This window comes from Salvelinus alpinus, chromosome 20, assembly GCF_045679555.1.
Source record: "Salvelinus alpinus chromosome 20, SLU_Salpinus.1, whole genome shotgun sequence".
Lineage (NCBI taxonomy): Eukaryota > Metazoa > Chordata > Actinopteri > Salmoniformes > Salmonidae > Salvelinus > Salvelinus alpinus.
In genome coordinates, this window is record NC_092105.1 from 13,807,074 (window position 1) to 13,830,539 (window position 23,466).

Sequence of the window (23,466 nt, forward strand, 5' to 3'; positions counted from 1 at the left end):
GAAGACTAGAGGAAAACATGTCGTCTCACAGGCTGAATGCTCACCCAACGACATCTGCTGAGAAACACTCACGTCTATTGTTGTTGAGTTTCAAATAGATTTATTGGTAGATGATCAGGGTTACATTCAAATGGGGTTTGTGTGATGTGACAGGGAGAGGCAGTACTGAGAGAGCAGAGGGAGAAGTTGTGGTCCACAGCCTCTTACAGTTGCCCACAGGAGCGGCTGTGTCTGTCTGTCTGTCTGTCTGTGCATGCGTGCGTCTTACTGTCGTCCTCGGCAGCAGGGCAGGGATGTAAAACACAGCTCAGCGCTGCTATGGTTATGGTTGTGTTATTCACCTTTCATCTTGTTCTCCCCTTCTCACATTCACCCCCGTGTGGTGAGAGTATGGTCACTGCACGCTGGACATGGTATGGCAAGAAGCACGCCACAAACACAACCACAGCTAAGATCTTCCTACGTACCCTCAGACTACGACGCCACGTCCCCTGCCTCTCTCCTGCTCCTGAACACCCCCCCAGGTTTACACCCCATTTGTTCTCCCCCATGTCCTCCCTCTCCCCTAAACTCACCCCACACCCCTCTTCCACCCCCACACTCAACCCCGTCCCCTCCATTACCCCTCCTTCACTAGTGTGTGTAGTTGTGCCAGGCCCCCTGACCCTCTTCAGATGCAGAATTAGTCCCCCCGTAGCTGACCACAATAAAGGTTAGAATCAGGAAAAACAGCCCCACTCCAAGGCAGTGCTGGTTATGGAACCCTTCTCTGTGGTGATTCTCCACCAGGTCAAAGCAGCCGTCTCGTCTTGCTCCCCCTCTTCCTCCTCTGATCTGAAGTACCACACTGCCACGGTTACCCGGGTGACGAGACAGAGTACCCAACAGCTTCTGGGCCTGGTGAGGGGCGTAAGGAGGGCAGGGTGAGGCTGTACCTATAAGCAGAGAAAGATTTGAGAGCAAAATTGAATGGTTAATTTAATAACTGATTAGTTGAAAAAATTCTAAATCAACCGGTCAGTTTTACGTTTGAAGCCGTTTTGTGGTCACACTGGTCCAGAGAAGCAACATTATGTTACAGTAGAGATTGACGTAGAAGACTGTTATCATGGTTAGCGTGGTGACCTGACACTCCCTGTCCTCTCCGGACCAGATCTGACCCATCAGGTAATACATCCCCTGGAACAGGAAGCTGGTGCACAGCAAGAGGTCAGTGGTCACCATGTTAAGGGTCAGGATGATGATTGGTGTCCGCCCCGACCTCCAGCAGTTACGCATGGTCAGGCCGTTGCCTAGGAAACCCAGGAGCAACAGAGCAGGTAGAGCCAGGGCTTGACATGTGTGTAAAAGAGGTCATGGTATAGCCAACACTGTCTGGAAAAGGAGAGAGAGAAAGTGAGGAGGAAGGTGAGGAGAGGAGGAGGAAGATGGGGAGAGGATGGGGGAGCAATTGTGACCGATGAGAACACACTGTACAGTGAGTGTGGTTACATTCACACAATAATGCGATTATTGTGGATAGTCAGATTAATAAAATTGTTAGATTAAAACGTTTACATGCTTTGCAAGAAGAACGATTCCCCTAATAATCCTGTTTACATGGACACATCTGAAATCAGGCTACCTGATGATACTCTGAAAATGTAGAAATTCTATGTGTATAGCCTCTAAAGTATATAGGGCAGCAACCCCCCTTTGATGCACCTGAACTGACCTCGCCTTCTGAATGATAGCGGGGTGAACAGGCCGTGGCTCGGTTGATTGATGTCCTTAAACATTTAGTAATGACGGAATGCATTTTAAACTTCACGCACAGTACCACTTTTGTAGGACTTACTAAAATGATTTGATCGATATTGGTGTGCATTGATAAGAGCACCAAAGTTGGCATTACCGATAAGTAATAAAATAAAAGCATAATTCACACCGTAGCCTGTTGTGTAATGGCTTTCTTCCAGGGGTGAAGGAGAGGACCAAAGTGCAGCGCGGCTAGTGTTCAACATGTTTAATTAAAGAACAAGTGAAACACTACAAACAACATACAAAATAACACATGTGAAAAAACCGAGACAGACCTATCTGGTGCAGACAAAACACAGAGACAGCCACCCACAATCCCCAACACAAAACAAGCCACCTATATATGATTCTCAATCAGGGACAACGATTGACATCTGCCTCTGATTGAGAACCATATTAGGCTGGACACAGAAACAGACAAACTAGACACACAACATAGAATTCCCACCCAGCTCACGTCCTGACCAACACTAAACAAGCAAAACACATAAGAACTCTGGTCAGGACGTTACATGTTGAATATGCAAGATAACCTTTCATTTTGATTTCAGCACAAATTAAAATGTGGCACTGACTCCACCCCATTGCCTCAATGAAGAGTTTGGCATTTGACTAGACAGTTACAAGCCTGCTAGAGTTAGTGGCAGTTGGATGAGCAGTATCCACTGTCGTAGTACGGATGAAGCCTGTGCAGGAATGTGAAGCTAACTGAAGCTAACCCTGAATAGATCTAGCTTGCTTTGTAGGATACCCCTCAGGTCTACACCTTTGACTGAGTCCCAAGCCAGATCTACACCTGCATACAGTATCTCAGCCCAAATACCCATAGGAACCAGGTTTACACCTGTGGCTATGTCTCAATTCTCTGATAAACCAGGTCTACACTTCTGACTATTCAGCAAAACTCACATTAACCAGGTCTACCATTGTGCAAGAGACACTAAACAAACCTATTGACATTGAATATTTGTTAAGTTATTACACTAATTCAGTTTCAGGGTCTATATATTGCCAATTCTGGCTAGTAATAGTGCGCGGGTCAGCTGTTTTTTCACCCGCACCCAAGAGCAATTACAAATAACCCATCCTCAACCGCCCGACTCTATGTGAAAATCTGAGGCCCACAGCCGACCCCACTAATATAGAACCTGTGCTGTAGGCTACAGTCAGAGATGGCGGAAAGATTTTGAGGCATGGGGTGCAGGATTTATGTTTCTGCTTATAATTTCCAACATTTTGGTAGGCTATTTGCTAGTCAACCTGTCTATAGATACTGTACATGTAGCTCAATGGCGGTCGGTGCCATCTAAGATGGGGAAATATTTTAAAAAATGTATGAGCCTTATTTCTATTACAGCATATTGGATGACTGTCATTCATATTCCATTCACCCAGTTCAATGTAACAGCGATAGGTTTAGGCTACTACATGGTACTCAAATTTTCCCGATATCCATCATGAGGTTGCTACAACGTCGAGAATTTTGAGGAATCAAGGTGACAGACAGTGACACATTCAATACCACCTTGCACACTCTTGCCTACATCTAGCCGATCTAGGGAATAATCGTCATCCCACTTCTGACACATGTTTGGGGCGGCAGGTAGCCTAGTGGTTAGAGTGTTGGGCTAGCAACCAAAAGGTTGCTGGATCAAATCTGTTGTTCTGCCCCTGAACAAGGCAGTTAACTCACTGTTCTCCAGTAGACAGTCATTGTAAATAATCATTTGTTCTTAACTGACTTGCCTAGTTAAATAAAGTTACAAATTGTCCAACTGTTGCAAAATTTGAATTTCTATTGGACAAATTCTGGAATTTTTATCTCCATTTGCTTCCGTTTAAGAAATGTTTTTCAACAGAATCGGCGGAAAGAATAAACCCTTGATCACACACAAACCCAGTTCACTTTCATAGCAGCCATATAAAAACAGTATTATCACCCTGCTCGTTGTATATACCATATAATTTATTCTCGCAACTATCTATGTGCTCTCCTCCTTTTCCTTTCGCTTGTGGACTTCAGCTGTCCAAGCCAAACCTTCATATCATGACCGCTATAAAAAATTAAAATAAAGAAAAAGACAAACCCTTAAATGAGTAAGTGTGTCCAAACTTTTGACTGGTTCTGTATATATATAATATTATGGCTATGTGAGAGGTTATAGACCTACAGTCAGTGCCCAGATTTCAGTTTCAATTGAACCCATCTGAACAGTAGGCTACAGTTCCCTTGACATGCCACGAGCCTATTTGATGTCCCCATTTGGTGACTGTCGAATTCATATAGCGCCTTACAATCATCACACATAACATGGCGGCACTGCTATCATTCTCTTTTACCACTTCATCAAATCTTTCCCAAACATTACTTTTCCGGCCCTCTCTTCTCTTTATTTTCAACTCTCCATTTCGCAGCTTTTCTCTTATTGAAGTAAACTCAGACGTTTTTGCTGCCGTGCATCGCTCCCAAAAGTATTTTGCGATTGGCGTGAAGGCTATTTGGTGTAACGGATGTGAAATGGCTAGCTAGTTAGCGGGTACGCGCTAGTAGCATTTCAATCAGTTACGTCACTTGCTCTGAAACCTAGAAGTAGTGTTGCACCTTGCTCTGCAAGGGCCGCGGCTTTTGTGGAGCGATGGGTAACGACGCTTCGTGGGTGACTGTTGTTGATGTGTGCAGAAGGTCCCTGGTTCGCGCCCGTGTCGGGGCGAGGGGACGGTTTATAGTTATACTGTTACATTGGTGCCGTGACCCGGATCACTGGTTGCTGCGGAAAAGGAGGAGGTTGAAAGGGGGGTGAGTGTAACGGATGTGAAATGGCTAGCTAGTTAGCGGGTACGCGCTAGTAGCATTTCAATCAGTTACATCACTTGCTCTGAAACCTAGAAGTAGTGTTGCACCTTGCTCTGCAAGGGCAGCGGCTTTTGTGGAGCGATGGGTAACGACGCTTCATGGGTGACTGTTGTTGATGTGTGCAGAAGGTCCCTGGTTCGCGCCCGTGTCGGGGCGAGGGGACGGTTTAAAGTTATACTGTTACATTGGCACACGTGTACAGTTATGCCCTAAAATGTAGTCTTACGCACTAATGCCAGATAGCCTAAAACAGGGTTTTCCCGAATTTGACCCCTCTGGTGGTTTTATTTGACACCCCAAGTTAAAAAAACGGAATTTACATTTTTTGCAGAAAAGACTGTAAAGACACCAGGAAATCATCTCCAGTTGATTTTAATTTTGGAAATCTTTTCCAAAGTATTCCCAAGCATTCAATTTGCAGTCTACAAATGATTGTTAAATATGTTCCGGCCCACCGACCCTCTGGTCAAGAAAAAAATAAAAATAATCCCGTGGCTGAATATAGTTGATGATCCCTGGCTTAAAATTATGAAAGAAAAACCTTAATGTAGACTATAGATATAAATTGCACAAGAATGACATATGATTTTAAGGTATTGTTTTCTCTTTAATCAATCCGCCCGCCACCAACTTGGGGTGGTGCTCCCAAAGATGGTGGATTATAAAGATGACTAAAAAACATTGGAAAAAATGGTCACAGTTCCGGTCTTCTTAAGGGTTGGCTCTCCCATAGGCACCAATGCGATAGTAGCTTTGTCTGGTCTACTTAGTTCATTGACTGTATATGACTTGTTGTACTACTTGTTGTAGTCAACTATTCTCATTCTCTGATGTAACAAGTCTTTCTTTATTGTAAATGCATTTACTGTAAAAAAAAGAAAAGAAAAAAAAGAAGTATTTATGACAAATCGATGCTTTGGTTTTCACTGTGGACCAATGTTGCAGTATTTACTATACACCAATAGTATGAACATTTATGTTAATATAGTTTCCCAACCTTTTAATCTCTAAAAACAATTCTGTCACTTAAAGGCAGGGCTGGACAGTTATTTTACTCCTCGGATTACTGATGAAACTAATAGTTGGCTGCTCCCCGAGGCTCCTCCCTCTATCCACACTGGACTCCGGGTCTCTCAGTTGGCACACGTTATTGATCAATCGGAGGGTCTCTTTCCTCACAGATGCCGATAACAGGAAGTTACATCACAGGGTCCAAGTAACTGTTGAGGGCTGAGAGTAGCAACATCACTTCATTGGCTTTGTGATAAGGACCATGTGATAAGGGACGAAGCAGACGGTAAACAGGAAGAGGACGAAGAACGACTTCCTGGCGGTGCGGATGTAGCGGGGTGCGTTGGGGAAGTCCGGTTTCTCTCTCGACAACCTCAGCAAATTGAGGCCGATTTTCCCATAAGACACCACAAGGCAGACGAACACGAGCCAGAACGTGGCAACCAGGAAGAGGTTGAAGTAGGCCTTCCCCTTCGCACGCTAACGCTGTTTATACTGGAAACACCTGGGGGATTCGTCGAAAATAAAATAATTATTAGTGTAATTGTTCAAAATCTGGGAACTACTGAAATAAAGAATATCAACAAAGTTCAACTTGAAAAATAAGGATTATATTTTTTAAACATGAAAAATTAAACCCACTTGATCAGACTCCTCGTTGCCCTCTGAGAGGAGAATCATGGGTATGACGGAGGCAAGGGCCAGGGCCCAGATCGTCCCACAGATGGCAGAGCTCCATCTGGTGGCCTTGAGGCGGTACTGGCCCCCGGCGTGACGCTGGATCTTCAGATAGCGATCCACACTGATCAACCCTAATAAGGTGATACTGATGTACATGTTCATATAGAAGAGGTTCCCCACTACCTTACAGAGGGTGGGGCCCAGCTCCCAGCGGTTTGCTTTACTGTGGTAGAGCACTCTGAATGGAAGACAGATGACCAGTAGCAGGTCGGCTAAAGCTACGTTGATGAGGGACACTCTGACAGAGTTATTTTTGGAGTGGACATATAGAAAGACCCAGAGAGCCAGGATGTTGCCGGTCAAGACCAAGACGAAGAGGACTGAGTAAAGGACAGCTAGAGGGATCCGGAGGGAGCTGTCGTCAAGGTGACAGTGTTCCCTGGGGTCAGGGATCATGGGCAAGAGAGTCGTGAAGGTTTTCTCCGTGGTGACGAGTGGGTGGGAGGAGTTGGAAAGGGGAAAGGCAGTGACGTTGGAAGATGGGGAAGATGTTCATCATGATGTCGGTTTCACTCTTCAGTTCTCAGTCCTGCAGGACAAAGTGAAGAAAAATAAAGTTTCAGCCAGAAACATTGTCTACCTCCTTAAATCAAACAAAAGTCAGCCTGACTGGGGTTTTTGGCTAGGCGACTGGGAAGCAGTTGTGTGTTGTTGTAACTCGATCCAGGATTAAGTGAATGTGTTTCTTGGTTCTTCCAGATAGATCTCTTGGGAAAGTTCTTTGCTCTCATTAGTGCTGGTCTGTTTTGATGGCAGGAGGCCAAACTGGGCGATTTAGGTCCAGATCAGCACCTAATCCACTAATCATTCATTATACATCACTCGGGCACTGAGCACACACTGCCCAGCTGACTGACCACTACTGACTACACTACCGGGCCTATAAGACAACAAGGGGGGGACGAGGGGACGAGGGGAATAACATAGATTTTTACTTGAATTCTCAAGTGGCTAATTGAGGTAAAACAGTAATTCTGCTCATAGATTATGCATGTATCAACTACACATTGACACATCCAGCCCAAAGCGGGAGGTTTAAAAAATACGGAGTATGTCTTTAATTCAACAAAACTTTATCCCCTTGCAAAATACTTCAGAGACCCGCCAGTTAAACCTTGAAATGGTTGGAAAATATTGTGATTGGTATTTTGTAGCAGTGTAGGTCCATTACTTTGGGCTCTATCCAGTAAAAGGAAAGAACTTGCTCTTTACACTGTGAGAATGTCATTTGGAATTGACGTAATCAAAGAAACAATGGGTTTGGTTTGAAATAAGAATGGCAACACAATAATTCACAACACAATCTCTCAATCCAGTAAAGAAGGTGATTTTGCCTTACCCTTTAAATCTGGCAACAGCTTTTCATTCAATCCACACAGTACTGACCGTGTGAATTGTGTCCATTTGAAATGTTGTTTCTCTTCTCTCTTTGTGAATGTGCTTTGTGGCAAAATATCTCTTTCTCTCTCTCAGAGATTAATAATTCAACTTTATTTTCTTAATCCAGTCTGTCGTTTATTTTCTTAATCCAGTCTGTCTTTTCTTTTCTTAATCCAGTCTGTCTTTTCTTTTCTTAATCCAGTCTGTCTTTTCTTTTCTTAATCCAGTCTGTCTTTTCTTTTCTTAATCCAGTCTGTCTTTTCTTTTCTTAATCCAGTCTGTCTTTTCTTTTCTTAATCCAGTCTGTCTTTTATTTTCTTAATCCAGTCTGTCTTTTATTTTCTTAATCCAGTCTGTCTTTTCTTTTCTTAATCCAGTCTGTCTTTTATTTTCTTAATCCAGTCTGTCTTTTCTTTTCTTAATCCAGTCTGTCTTTTATTTTCTTAATCCAGTCTGTTGTTTATTTTCTTAATCCAGTCTGTCTTTTCTTTTCTTAATCCAGTCTGTTTTGCTCTAGCTTTTTCTCCCTCTTTCTTAGAAAATTGGAGCTGTTCCAAATAGATGGCTATAGTCGAAGGTTCCAGTTCTTTAGGTTCTCTTCTTTAGAACCCACAGTATCTGCTGTTCTCCCACTCTCTCTTTCCTCTCCTCTGCTTTGCCTCTAGCTATTAACAGCCTTCAGCTGTGCTCTAGTCTCGAAAGCTGTGAAACGTTCAAGTGCAGAATCTGATGAGGGGGAGATACGTAGGTCCCAGCCCACTGTTGATTACACATGCTAGAGCAACCACCAACAGACATTATACACTAATTATACAGCATACCTGAAGTATGCATATTAGTTATATATAACCGCGATTGCAGATCGTTTTTGTGCTGTGTCCCACCTACAGCCTTTCTAATTTCATTGAGACCTTCTAGGTTATCGAAACAATGTTTTAGTAGCCACTATGGTTCAAGCATCAGCCCAGTTTTAATCTACCACCCAGGAGAACTAGCCGTAACCTAACCCTTGGTCCAACCCACCATTTTGAGAAAAACAAAAAAATTGAATACTAAATAGAGACAAAAGTTACTTTGTGTCTGTGTTGAAAATGAGACATGAGTTTGTGTTGCGTTGTCCTTGTCCTTGTATGAGAATATTACAAGACTGTCATGTGCAACTCTTGTTAACAGATTGAAACGTATGTGTGGGTGCTTCATTGGAGCGAGTCTTCAAACATCTGGTAGTGAAAGCAGCACTGTCTTCAATGTATAGGTTTCTTTAATGATGTTTTAATGGCTGTGGCGGTCTAGGGCTAATGGCTAGGGCTGTGGCGGTCTAGGGCTAATGGCTAGGGCTGTGGCGGTCTAGGGCTAATGGCTAAGGCTGTAGTGGTCTAGGGCTAATGGCTAGGGCTGTAGTGGTCTAGGGCTAATGACTAGGGCTGTGGTGGTCTAGGGCTAATGACTAGGGCTGTAGTGGTCTAGGGCTAATGGCTAGGGCTGTAGCGGTCTAGGGCTAATGGCTAGGGCTGTAGCGGACTTACGCTAATTGACCGTTAATGAACATAAACACAGTTTGCATCTCCTAGCTACCACACGTAGCTTACAAGCCACTGATGTGGACCTTTAGAACATCTACATTTTAAAAAGTCTAAAAAATCTATTTAATATAGCCTACACAATCGTTATTTTAGACAGGTCTAAAGAAACATGATATGAAGAAAATGTCAGAGGAAAGCCCAAAAAATTGTCATAGACTCCAGTTACCCAAGTCATAGACTGTTCTCTCTGCTACCACACGGCAAGCGGTACCGGAGCGCCAAGTCTAGGACCAAAAGGCTCCTTAACAGCTTCTACCCCCAAGCCATAAGACAGCTGAACAATTAATCAAATGGCCACCCAGTCTATTGACACCCCCCCCCCCATTTGTTTTTACACTGTTGCTACTCGCTTTTTATTATCTATGCGTAGTCACTTTACCCCTACCTACATGTACAAATTACTTCGACTAATCTGTACCCCCGCACATTGACTCGGTACCGGTTCATCCCTGTATATAGCCTCGTTATTGTTATTTTATTGTGTTACTTTTTATTATTTTTTACTTTTGTTTATTCGGTAAATATTTTCTTAACTCTTTCTTGAACTGCATTGTTGGTTAAGGGCTTGTAAGTAAGCATTTCACTGTAAGGACTACACTTGTTATGTTCGACGCATGTGACAAATAAAGTTTGATTTGATGTAGCCTATTTCTCAGGAACAGAATAACATATTCTGAGTTGTCCTTATGTTAGGCCCTGATCGGACTATGCCATATGGCTGTGGGCTACGCTAGTTAATTTAGCAGACAATAATTGCTTAGAATTCTGTGGCATTATTTTATTTTATAGTATGACGAATACAACTGAACATAGCTGAGTAAAATAGAAAGGATATTTTTCCAAAATGTTTTCTGAGGGAATGCGCACATGCGGCTATTCTGTGTTGAGCGGTTAACAAAGAATCAGGTCCTCCTATATGCTTCATTTAGAGTTATTTATGCAACTGTAGTTGTGATACAAATGTTAGGTTATACAGTGCATTCATAAAGTATTCAGACCCCTTGACTTTTTCCACATTTTGTAACGTTACAGCATTATTCTAAGATGGATTCAATTGTTTTTTTTCCTCAACAATCAACACACAATACCCCATAATGACAATGCAAAAAAGAAAAATGAAATGTATGCAAATGTTTTAAAAAATTAACAGAAAAATCACATTTACATAAGTATGCATAAGTATGCAGACCCTTTAGTCAGTGCTTTGTTAAAGCACCTTTGGCAGCGATTACAGCCTTGAGTCTTCTTGGGTATGACGCTACAAGCTTGGCACACCTGTATTTGGGGAATTTCTCCCATTATTCTCTGCAGATCCTCTCAAGCTCTGTCAGGGGAGCGTCACTGCACAGCTATTTTCAGGTCTCTCCAGAGATGTTCGATCGTGTTCAAGTCCGGGCTCTGGCTGGGCCACTCAAGGACATTCAGAATCTTGTCCTGAAGCCACTCCTGCATTGTCTTGACTGTGTGCTTAGAGTTGTTGTCCTGTTGGAAGGTGAACCTTTCGCCCCATGAGGTCCTGTCTGAGGTCCTGAGCGCTCTGGAGCAGGTTTTCATCAAGGATCTATTTGTACTTTGCTCCGTTCATCTTTCCCTTGATCCTAACTAGTCTCCCAGTCCCTGCCGCTGAAAAACATCCCCACAACATGATGCTGCCACCACCATTCTTCACCGTTGGGATGGTGCCAGGTTTCCTCCAGACGTGATGCTTGGCGTTCAGGCCAAAGAGTTCAATCTTGGTTTCATCAGACTAGTTATTTATCTTGTTTCTCATGGTCTTAGAGTCCTTTACGTGCCTTTTGGCAAACTCCAAGCAGGCTTTCATGTGTCTTTTACTGAGGAGTGGCTTCCGTCTGGCCACTCAACCATAAAGGCCTGATTGGTGGAGTGCTGCAGAGATGGTCCTTCTGGAAGGTTCTCCCATCTCCACAGAGGAACTCTGTCAGAGTGAACATCTGGTTCTTGGTCTCCCCCGATTGCTCAGTTTGGCCGGGCGGCCAGCTCTAGGAGTCTTGGTGGTTCGAAACTTCTTCCATTTAAGAATGATGGAGGCCACTGTGTTCTTGGGGACCTTCAATGCTGCAGACATTTTTTGGTAGGTACCCTTCCCCAGATCTGTGTCTCGACACAATCCTGTCTCGGCGCTCTACGGACAATTCCTTCGACCTCATAGTTTGGTTTTTGCTCGGACATGCATTGTCAACTGTGGGACCTTATAGACAGGTGTGTGCCTTTCAAAATCATGTCTTATCAATTGAATTTACCACAGGTGGACTCCTATCAAGTTGTAGAAACACCTCAAGGATGATCAATGGAAACAGGATGCACCTGAATGCAATTTTGAGTCTAATAGCAAAGGGTCTGAATACTTATGTAATACATTTGCAAACATTTCTAAAACCTGTTTTTGCTTTATCATTATGCGGTATTGTGCGTAGATTGATGAGGATTTTTATTTTATTTCATCAATTTTAGAATAAGGCTGTAAAGTAACAAAATGTGGAAAAAGGGAAGGGGTCTGAATACTTTCCGAAAGCACTGTATACTGTATATTGTACTAACTACTGTATTCTGTAAAATAAATTATACATGTTCTCTCTCTCGCTCTCTCGCTCTCCCCCCCCCCCCCCCCCCCCCCCATCATCCAGCCCCACTGTGTCCTCCTGGCATCTAAAGAAAACAGTGCTCCAGTGAAGCTGGGAGGGTTTGGCGTGGCCATCCAACTGGGAGAGTCAGGACTGGTGGCTGGAGGTAAGCAACGCCATGCATGCTGGAAATGTCTGGCTGTCAGGCTCTGTCCAAGATCCACACTAGCATACCACATGGAATGAAGAAGAATGTACTGGCGCCATGTCTTCTAAATGGTATGCTAGTGTGGATATTGTAAAAGAGGCTATATCGTGTTTACAGATGTAGGATCTTACTTTGATTACCCTGATGGAAGATAACTTTTGTGCAATGCAGGAAATGTAAAACTTGTAGTGTATTTGAGGTTTAAAAAGGCTTACGTTTGTAATTTCAACCTTGAAATTTCAGACTTGATTTTCCCTTACAAGCAATGTACCAACCCCTACAAAAATGTCCATTAATTACAATCCACATAATCATTTACATTTCCTCTGGGTGCAGGACTATTTTCCTGCTGTTGCAAACTGGCTCAAGATCTCACACCTGTATGTTCCAATATCCACACTAGTATACAATTTAGAATGCATGGTCAGTTGTTATGCTAGTGTGTAACATAGCTTCTCACTTCTCACTCTGCTATCTCAAAAACAGGAATGCTACAACTTTTATCAACGTAATCTGTACTTGCTAACTTGTACTTTTCATATTTTTTCTGCTGTTTGTACAAACATTTCAGACATAGGACAGAGAGAATCTGGGCCTTCATGGGTTCATTAATAATAGAACCAAATAAATGGGAAATATTGGCACCATCTAATCGGACAAACTTTGGGGTGAACTATCTCTTCAATGTCTTTGCCACATGTACCAGCTGTAGGAATGAATTGTTAAGTTACCATCACCTTTAAATGAGTGTTTTAACAGCAGCCAAGATAAACATACACACTGTGCTCCACAGTGCTATCCATTCACACTGACCCAGGAAGAACTAGAAATGTATCTTCATCCCTGTAATGCATTACTCATATCAATGACATATATAAGCTTTCTTCATACAATGGTTTGACTAGGTGACCCAACAATCCAACTTCCTCTTACTAACCACGACTCTGTTGTTCATCTGAAACAGTTCCGTATGTGTTTTAACTTGAATGTGAGAGTGTTGAACCAGTAACTGAAAGGTCACTGGTTTGAATACCCGATGTGTCCTTGAGCAAAGCACTTAACTCTAATTTGCTCCAGAAGCGCCGTACCACTATGGCTGACCCTGTAAAACAATACATTTCAAAATAAAATAAAATAAAAATGTATTTGTCACATACACGTGGTTAGCAGATGTTAATGCGAGTGTAGCGAAATGCTTGTGCTTCTAGTTCCGACCATGCAGTAATATCTAACAAGTAATCTAACCTAACAATTTCACAACAACTACCTTATACACACACAAGTGTAAAGGAATGAATAAGAATATGTACATAAAGATATATGAATGAGTGATGACCGAACGGCATAGGCAAGATGCAGTAGATGGTATAGAGTACAGTATATACATATGAGATGAGTAATGTAGGGTATGTAAACATTATACAAAGTGGCATTGTTAAAAGTGGCTAGTGATACATTTATTTCATCACTTTTTCCATTATTAAAGTGGCTAGAGTTGAGTCAGTATGTTGGCAGCAGCCACTCAAAGTTAGTGATGGCTGTTTAACAGTCTGAGGGCCTTGAGATAGAAGCTGTTTTTCAGTCTCTCGGTCCCCGCTTTGATGCACCTTTACTAACCTCGCCTTCTGGATGATAGCGGGGTGAACAGGCAGTGGCTCAGGTGGTTGTTGTCCTTGATGATCTTTTTGGCCTTCCTGTGACATCGGGTGGTGTAGGTGTCCTGGAGGGCAGGGAGTTCGCCCCCGGTGATGCGTTGTGCAGACCTCACTACCCTCTGTAGAGCCTTACGGTTATGGGCGGAGAAGTTGCCGTACCAGGCGGTGATACAGCCCGACAGGATGCTCTCGATTGTGCATCTGTAAAAGTTTGTTTTTGGTGACAAGCCAAATTTCTTCAGCCTCCTGAGGTTGAAGAGGCGCTGCTGCGCCTTCTTCACAACGCTGTCTGTATGGGTGGACCCTTTCAACTTTCCACCCTCTTCACTACTGTCCCGTCGATGTGGATAGGGGGCTGCTCCCTCTGCTGTTTCCTGAAGTCCACGATCATCTCCTTTGTTTTGTTGACATTGAGTGTGAGGTTATTTTCCTGACACCACACTCCGAGGGCCCTCCCCTCCTCCCTGTAGGCCGTCTCGTCGTTGTTGGTAATCAAGCCTACCACTGTAGTGTCGTCTGCAAACTTGATGATTGAGTTGGAGGCGTGCATGGCCACGCAGTCATGGGTGAACAGGGAGTACAGGAGAGGGCTGAGAACGCACCCTTGTGGGGCCCCAGTGTTTAGGATCAGCGGGGTGGAGATGTTGTTACCTACCCTCACCACCTGGGGGTGGCTCGTCAGGAAGTCCAGGACCCAGTTGCACAGGGTGGGGTCGAGACCCAGGGTCTCGAGCTTAATGACGAATTTGGAGGGTACTATGGTGTTAAATGCTGAGCTGTAGTCGATGAACAGCATTCTTACATAGGTATTCCTCTTGTCCAGATGGGTTAGGGCAGTGTGCAGTGTGATTGCGATTGCGTCATCTGTGGACCTATTGGGGTGGTAAGCAAATTGGAGTGGGTCTAGGTTGTCAGGTAGGGTGGAGGTGATATGGTCCTTGACTAGTCTCTCAAAGCACTTCATGATGACGGAAGTGAGTGCTACGGGGCGGTAGTCATTTAGCTCAGTTACCTTGGCTTTCTTGGGAGCAGGAACAATGGTGGCCCTCTTGAAGCATGTGGTAACAGCAGACTGGGATAAGGATTGATTGAATATGTACGTAAACACACCAGCCAGCTGGTCTGCGAATGCTCTGAGGACGTGGTTGGGGATGCCGTCTGGGCCTGCAGCCTTGCGAGGGTTAACACGTTTAAATGTTTTACTCACGTTGGCTGCAGTGAAGGAGAGTCTGCAGGTTTTGGTAGCGGGCCGTGTCAGTGGCACTGAATTGTCCTCAAAGCGAGCAAAGAAGCTGTTTAGTTTGTCTGGGAGCAAGACATCGTGGTCCGCGACGGGGCTGGTTTTTCTTTTGTAGTCCTAGATTGACTGTAGACCCTGCCACATACATCTCGTGTCTGAGCCGTTGAATTGCGACTCTACTTTGTCTCTATACTGACGCTTAGCTTGCTTGATTGCCTTGCGGAGGGAATAGCTACACTGTTTGTATTCGGTCATGTTTCTGGTCACCTTGCCCTGATTAAAGCAGTGGTTCGCGCTTTCAGTTTGCGCGAATGCTGCCATCAATCCACGATTTCTGGTTGGGGAATGTTTTAACAGACGCTGTGGGTTACAACATCACCGATGCACTTGCTATTAAACTCGCTCAACGAATCAGCGTATTCATCAATGTTGTTGTTCGATGCTATGCGGAACATATCCCAGTCCATGTGATCGAAGCAATCTTGAAGCGTGGAATCCGATTGGTCGGACCAGCGTTGAACAGACCTGAGCACGGGTGCTTCCTGTTTTAGTTTCTGTCTATAGGCTGGGAGCAACAAAATGGAGTCGTGGTCAGCTTTTCCGAAAGGAGGGTGGGGGAAGGCCTTATATGCGTCGCGGAAGTTAGAATAACAATGATCCAGGGTTTTGCCAGCCCGGGTCGCGCAATCGATATGCTGATAAAATTTAGGGAGCCTTGTTTTCAGATTAGCCTTGTTAAAATCCCCAGCTACAATAAATGCAGCCTCAGGATATGTGGTTTCCAGTTTACATAGTCAAATTAAGTTATTTGAGGGCCGTCGATGTCTGCTTGGGGGGGAACATACACGACTGTGATTATGATCGAAGTGAATTCTCTTGGTAAATAATGCGGTCGGCATTTGATTGTGAGGAATTCTGCACCTATCCGGTGTATGTGACAATAAAACATATACAAATGAATACAAAAATACATACAGTACATAACTACAAACATACATAACAACAAACATCCATACATACAGTACATGGAACGATGTGCGCTGAGAGTTGGGAAGCAAGTTCAGGGAGTGAGTGTTTTAATAAATAAACGTAACATAATACAAAACAAGAAACCACTAACAGCACAGAGACATGACACAGAAACAGAAACAATGATGCCTGGGGAAGGAACCAAAGGGAGTGATATATATAGGGAAGGTAATCAGGGAATTGAAAGAGTCCAGGTGAGTGTAACGATGGTGACAGGTGTGCGCCATAACAAGCAGCCTGGTGACCTAGAGGCCGGAGAGGGAGCACACGTGACAGTACATAACAACATACATACATACATACATACATACAGTACATAACAACATACATCCATACATACATACAGTACATAACAACATACATCCATACATACATACAGTACATAACAACATACATACATCCATACATACATACAGTACATAACAACATACATCCATACATACAGTGGGGCAAAAAAGTATTTAGTCAGCCACCAATTGTGCATGTTCTCCCACTTAAAAAGATGAGAGAGGCCTGTAATTTTCATCATAGGTACACTTCAACTATGACAGACAAAATGAGAAAAACAAATCCAGAAAATCACATTGTAGGATTTTTAATGAATTTATTTGCAAATTATGGTGGCAAATATGTATTTGGTCAATAACAAAAGTTTATCTCAATACTTTGTTATATACCCTTTGTTGGCAATGACAGAGGTCAAACGTTTTCTGTAAGTCTTCACAAGTTTTTCACACACTGTTGCTGGTATTTTGGCCCATTCCTCCATGCAGATCTCCTCTAGAGCAGTGATGTTTTGGGGCTGTTGCTGGGCAACACGGCCTTTCAACTCCCTTCAAAGATTTTCTATGGGGTTGAGATCTGGAGACTGGCTAGGCCACTCCAGGACCTTGAAATGCTTCTTACGAAGCCACTCCTTCGTTGCCCGGGCGGTGTGTTTGGGATCATTGTCATGCTGAAAGACCCAGCCACGTTTCATCTTCAATGCCCTTGCTGATGGTAGGCTTTGTTACTTTGGTACCAGCTCTCTGCAGGTCATTCACTAGGTCCCCCCGTGTGGTTCTGGGATTTTTGCTCACCGTTCTTGTGATCATTTTGACCCCACAGGGTGAGATCTTGCGTGGAGCCCCAGATCGAGGGAGATTATCAGTGGTCTTGTATGTCTTACATTTCCTAATAATTGCTCCCACAGTTGATTTCTTCAAACCAAGCTGCTTACCTATTGCAGATTCAGTCTTCCCAGCCTGGTGCAGGTCTACAATTTTGTTTCTGGTGTCCTTTGACAGCTCTTTGATCTTGGCCATAGTGGAGTTTGGAGTGTGACTGTTTGAGGTTGTGGACAGATGTCTTTTATACTGATAACAAGTTCAAACAGGTGCCATTAATACAGGTAACGAGTGGACAGGGGAGCCTCTTAAAGAAGAAGTTACAGGTCTGTGAGAGCCAGAAATCTTGCTTGTTTGTAGGTGACCAAATACTTATTTTCCACCATAATTTGCAAATAAATTCATTAAAAATCCTACAATGTGATTTTCTCATTTTGTCATTTTGTCTGTCATAGTTGAAGTGTACCTATGATGAAAATTACAGGCCTCTCTCATCTTTTTAAGTGGGAGAACTTGCACAATTGGTGGCTGACTAAATATTTTTTTGCCCCACTGTACATACAGTACATAACAACATACATCCATACATACACACAGTACATAACAACATACATACATACATACACACAGTACATAACAACATACATCCATACATACATACAGTACATAACAACATACATACAGTACATAACAACATACATCCATACATACAGTACATAACAACATACATACATACACGACCAGTCAAAAGATTTAGAACACCTATTCATTCAAAGATTTTTCTTTTTTACTATTTTCTAAATTCTAGAATAATAGTGAAGACATCAAAACTATGAAATAACACATATGGAATCATGTAGTAACCAAATAAAGTATTTAACAAATCAAAATGTATATTTTAGATTCTTCAAGCTTTGCACACTCTTGGCATTCTCACAACCAGCTCCACCTGGAATGCTTTTCCAATAGTCTTGAAGGAGTTCCCACATATGCTGAGAACTTGTTGGCTGCTTTTCCTTCACTCTGCGGTCCAACTCATCCCAAACCATCTCAATTGGGTTGAGGTCGGGTGATTGTGGAGGCCAGGTCATCTGATGCAGCACTCCATCACTCTCCTTCTTGGTCAAATAGCCCTTACACAGCCTGGAGGTGTGGTGAGTCATTGTCCTGTTGAAAAACAAATGATAGTCCCACTAAGCGCAAACCAGATGGGATGGCATATCGCTACAGAATACTGTGGTAGCCATGCTGAGTAAGTGTGCCTTGAATTCTAAATAAATCACTGACAGTCTCACCAGCAAAGCATCCCCACACCATCACACCTCCTCCTCCATGCTTCACGGTGAGAACCACACATGCGGAGATCATCCGTTCACCTACTCTGCGTCTCACAAAGACATGGCGGTTGGAACCAAAAATCTCACATTTGGACTCATCAGACCAAAGGACATATTTTCACCGGTCTAATGTCCATTGCTCGTGTTTCTTGGTGCAAGCAAGTCTCTCTTTCTTTTTTGTGTCCTGTAGTAGTGGTTTCTTTGTAGCAATTCGACCATGAAGGCCTGATTCACATAGTCTCCTCTGAACAGTTGATGTTGAGATGTGTCACGTTCCTGACCTGTTTTCTCTTGTTTTGTATGTCTTTATTGGTCAGGGCGTGAGTGTTGGGTGGGCAGTCTATGTTTTCTATTTCTATGTTGGGTTTTGTGTTCGGCCTGGTATGATTCTCAATTAGAGACAGGTGTGTATCGTTTGTCTCTGATTGAGAGTCATACTAAGGCAGCCAGGGTTTCACTGGTGTTTTGTGGGTGTTTGTTTCCTGTGTCAGCGTTTGGGCCACACAGGACTGTTGCAGGTTAGTCACGTTTGTTGTTTTGTTAAATTTGTAGTGTTTGTTGGTTTGCCATTAAAATCATGAATACCTCCTACTCCGCATCTTGGTCCGATCCATGCTCCTCCTCGTCTGAGGAGGAGAACGACATTGACAGCCGTTACAGAAACACCCACCAAACCAGGACCAAGCGGATTGGAGAAGGACGGCAAGAACAAAAGCAATGGAGAGAAGAGGAATGGACATGGGAGCAAATACTCAACGGAGAAGGACCCTGGGCTAAGGTGGGAGAGAATCGCCGCTCTCGGGAGGAGAAGGAGGCAGCCACAGCCCAGGAGCGCTGGTATGAGGAGGCAGCACGTAAGAGAGGCTGGAAGCCCGAGAGGCTCACCCAAAAATTTCTTGGGGGGTGACTAAAGGGGAGTGTGGCGAAGCCGGGTTGGTTACCTGAGCCAACTCCCCGGGCTTACCGTGGAGTGAGAGGGCGTCGTACTGGTCAGACACCGTGTTATGCGGTAAAGCGCACGGTGTCCCCAGTACGCGTGCTTAGCCCAGTGCGGGCTATTCCACCTTGCCGCACTGGGAGGGCTAGGTTGGGCATCGAGCCGGATGTCATGAAGCCGGCCCAACGTATCTGGCCTCCAGTACGTCTCCTCGGGCCGGCGTACATGGCACCAGCCTTACAGGTGGTGTCCCCGGTTCGCCTGCATAGCCCAGTGCGGGCTATTCCACCTCGCCGCACTGGCAGGGCTACGGGGACCATTCAACCTGGTAAGGTTGGAGAGGCTCGGTGCTCAAGAGCGCGTGTCCTCCTTCACGGTCCGGCATATCCGGCGCCACCTTCCCGCCCCAGCCCAGTACCACCAGTGCCTACACCACGCACCAGGCTTCCAGTGCATCTCCAGAGCCCTGTTCCTCCTCCCCGCACTCGCCCTGAGGTGCGTGCCCTCAGCCCGGTACCTCCAGTTCCGGCACCACGCATCAGGCCTATTGGGCGTCTCAGCCGGCCAGAGTCTGCCGTCTGCCCAGCGGTGCCTGAACTGCCCGTCTGCCCAGCGGTGCCTGAACTGCCCGTCTGCCCAGCGGTGCCTGAACTGCCCGGCTGCCCAGCGCCGTCTGAGCCATCCGTCTGCCCAACGCCGTCTGAGCCATCCGTCTGCCCAACGCCGTCTGAGCCATCTGTCTGCCCAACGCCGTCTGAGCCATCTGTCTGCCCAACGCCGTCTGAGCCATCTGTCTGCCCAACGCCGTCTGAGCCATCTGTCTGCCCAACGCCGTCTGAGCCATCTGTCTGCCCAACGCCGTCTGAGCCATCTGTCTGCCCAACGCCGTCTGAGCCATCTGTCTGCCCAACGCCGTCTGAGCCATCTGTCTGCCCAACGCCGTCTGAGCCATCTGTCTGCCCAACGCCGTCTGAGCCATCTGTCTGCCCAACGCCGTCTGAGCCATCTGTCTGCCCAACGCCGTCTGAGCCATCTGTCTGCCCAGCGCCGTCTGAGCCATCCGTCTGCCCAGCGCCGTCTGAGCCATCCGTCTGCCCAGCGCCGTCTGAGCCATCCGTCTGCCCAGCGCCATCTGAGCCGTCCGTCTGCCACGAGCCGTTAGAGCCGCCCGTCTGTCCCGAGCCGTTAGAGCCGCCCGTCAGTCAGGAGCCGCTAGAGCCGCCCGTCAGTCAGGAGCCGCTAGAGCCGTCCGTCAGTCAGGAGCCGCCAGAGCCGCCAGCCAGTCAGGAGCCGCCAGAGCCGCCAGCCAGTCAGGAGCCGCCAGAGCCGCCAGCCAGTCAGGAGCCGCCAGAGACGCCAGCCAGTCAGGAGCCGCCAGAGACGCCAGCCAGTCAGGAGCCGCCAGAGACGCCAGCCAGTCAGGAGCCGCCAGAGACGCCAGCCAGTCAGGAGCCGCCAGAGACGCCAGCCAGTCAGGAGCCGCCAGAGACGCCAGCCAGTCAGGAGCCGCCAGAGACGCCAGCCAGTCAGGAGCTGCCAGAGACGCCAGCCAGTCAGGAGCTGCCAGAGACGCCAGCCAGTCAGGAGCTGCCAGAGACGCCAGACAGTCATGAGCTGCCCTACGGTCATGAGCTGCCCTACGGTCATGAGCTGCCCTACAGTCATGAGCTGCCCTCCAGTCATGAGCTGCCCTCCAGTCATGAGCTGCCCTCCAGTCATGAGCTGCCCTCCAGTCATGAGCTGCCCTCCAGTCATGAGCTGCCCTACAGTCATGAGCTGCCACTCAGTCCGGAGCTGCTGCCCCTTATCCCGGAGCTGCTGCCCCTTATCCCGGAGCTGCTGCCCCTTATCCCGGAGCTGCTGCCCCTTATCCCGGAGCTGCTGCCCCTTATCCCGGAGCTGCTCCCCCTTATCCCGGAGCTGCTGCCCCTTATCCCGGAGCTGCTGCCCCTTATCCCGGTGCTGGCCCTTATCCCGATGCTGCCCCTTCATTTAGGTGGGTTGAGTTGGAGGGTGGTCATTGGGAGGGGGATACGGAAGCGGGGAGTGACTATGGTGGGGTGGGGACCTCGCCCAGAGCCTGAGCCACCACCGTGGTCAGATGCCCACCCAGACCCTCCCCTAGACTTTGTGCTGGTGCGCCCGGAGTTCGCACCTTAAGGAGGGGGTTATGTCACGTTCCTGACCTGTTTTCTCTTGTTTTGTATGTCTTTATTGGTCAGGGCGTGAGTGTTGGGTGGGCAGTCTATGTTTTCTATTTCTATGTTGGGTTTTGTGTTCGGCCTGGTATGATTCTCAATTAGAGACAGGTGTGTATCGTTTGTCTCTGATTGAGAGTCATACTAAGGCAGCCAGGGTTTCACTGGTGTTTTGTGGGTGTTTGTTTCCTGTGTCAGCGTTTGGGCCACACAGGACTGTTGCAGGTTAGTCACGTTTGTTGTTTTGTTAAATTTGTAGTGTTTGTTGGTTTGCCATTAAAATCATGAATACCTCCTACTCCGCATCTTGGTCCGATCCATGCTCCTCCTCGTCTGAGGAGGAGAACGACATTGACAGCCGTTACAAGATGTGTCTTTTACTTGAACTCTGTGAAGCATTTATTTGGGCTGTAATTTCTGAGCTGGTAACTAATGAACTTATCCTCTGCAGCAGAGGTAACTCTGGGTCTTCCTTTCCTGTGGCGGTCCTCATGAGAGCCAGTTTCATCACAGCGCTTGATGGTTTTTGCGACTGCCTTTTGACTGACCTTCAGGTCTTAAAGTATTAATGGACTGTTGTTTCTCTTTGTTTATTTGAGCTGTTCTTGCCATAATATGGACTTGGTCTTTTACCAAATAGGGCTATCTTCTGTATACCACCCCTACCTTGTCACAACACAACTGATTGGCTCAAACGCATTAAGAAGGAAAGAAATTCCACAAATTAACTTTTAACAAGGCACACCTGTTAATTGAAATGCATTCCAGTTGACTACCTCATGAAGCTGGTTGAGAGAATGCCAAGAGTGTGCAAAGCTGTCATCAAGGCAAAGGGTGGCTACTTTGAAGCATCTCAAAAGTAAAATATATTTGTATTTGTCTTCACTATTATTCGACAATGTAGAAAATATATTTAAAAAATATAAGAAAAATATAAGAAAAACCTGTGAATGAGTAGGTGTAACCAAATTTTTGACTGGTACAGTACATACATACATACTTACATACATACATGTATGTATCTCCTGAGTGGCGCAGCTGTCTAAGGCACTGCATCTCAGTACTAGAGTTGTCACTACAGACCCTGGTTCAATTCCGGTATGTATCCCAACCGGCCGTGATTGGGAGTCCCATAGGGCGGCGCACAATTGGCCCAGCATCGTCCGGGTTAGGGTTTGGCTGGGGTAGGCCATCGTTGTAAATAAGAATTTGTTCTTAACTGACTTGCCTAGTTAAATAAAGGTTAAATAAATAAAATAAAAATACATACAGACCAACAAACATCCATCCATGCATAGATACATATTGTATTTCTCTCTCTCCCCTCCCAGGTCGTGTAGGCACGCCCCATTTCATGGCCCCAGAGGTGGTGAAGAGGGAACCGTATGGTAAGCCTGTAGATGTGTGGGGCTGTGGAGTCATCCTGTTCATCCTGCTGTCTGGCTGCCTGCCGTTCTACGGTACCAAGGAACGCCTGTTCGAAGCCATCTGCAGGGGAAAATACAAGGTAGTAGTTGATTTACAAAACGCCAATAACTCAGTGTACCTACAGTATGGTATTAGTAGCCTTATCCTGAAAGCATCCGTGTGTGCTTCTTTCTCTCTCTTTGTCTGTCTATGTCTGTCTATGTCTGTCTGTGTGTGTGTGTGTGTGTGTGTCTCCAGCTGAACCCCAGGCATTGGGGACATATCTCAGAGAGTGCTAAGGACCTGGTGAGACGGATGCTCATGCTCGACCCTGCAGAGAGAATCACTGTCTACGAGGCACTCAACCACCCCTGGCTCAAGGTATACATACACATATA

The 23,466-nt window shown here is 45.6% G+C and overlaps 2 protein-coding genes and 1 pseudogene across 13 annotated transcripts in view; 1 reads left to right on the plus strand and 2 right to left on the minus strand.

Annotated features, from left to right (window-relative positions):
* Positions 1 to 23,466, plus strand: part of LOC139547140 (peripheral plasma membrane protein CASK-like) — a 225,368-nt gene that overhangs the window by 141,439 nt on the left and 60,463 nt on the right. For 8 of the 12 annotated variants that reach the window (XM_071356175.1, XM_071356183.1, XM_071356181.1 and 5 more), the window contains 3 exons: positions 12,015 to 12,117; positions 22,993 to 23,168; positions 23,327 to 23,449. In XM_071356175.1, the coding sequence (XP_071212276.1) occupies positions 12,015 to 12,117; positions 22,993 to 23,168; positions 23,327 to 23,449 (402 nt within the window). Of the gene's footprint in view, positions 1 to 12,014; positions 12,118 to 22,992; positions 23,172 to 23,326; positions 23,450 to 23,466 lie in introns of all 12 variants that reach the window. The other 4 variants (XM_071356176.1, XM_071356174.1, XM_071356185.1 and 1 more) reach the window with 1 other exon arrangement.
* On the minus strand, positions 122 to 1,778 carry LOC139547245 (cysteinyl leukotriene receptor 2-like; annotated as a pseudogene).
* On the minus strand, positions 5,900 to 8,462 carry LOC139547247 (probable G-protein coupled receptor 34). The gene is made up of 3 exons (XM_071356312.1): positions 7,746 to 8,462; positions 6,308 to 6,935; positions 5,900 to 6,136 (listed from the first exon to the last, which is right to left on the minus strand). The coding sequence occupies exons 2-3, from the start codon at positions 6,800 to 6,802 to the stop codon at positions 5,900 to 5,902; spliced, it is 732 nt and encodes a 243-aa protein (XP_071212413.1). The 5' UTR covers positions 6,803 to 6,935; positions 7,746 to 8,462.

Bases quoted from the DNA above. Each gene is read 5' to 3' on its own strand.
- LOC139547247 (XM_071356312.1), bottom strand. From the start codon at position 6,802: ATGATCCCTGACCCCAGGGAACACTGTCACCTTGACGACAGCTCCCTC. The intron at 6,137-6,307 runs GTGGGTTTAATT...TAGCGTGCGAAG, and splicing joins GCAACGAGGAGTCTGATCAA to GGGAAGGCCTACTTCAACCT.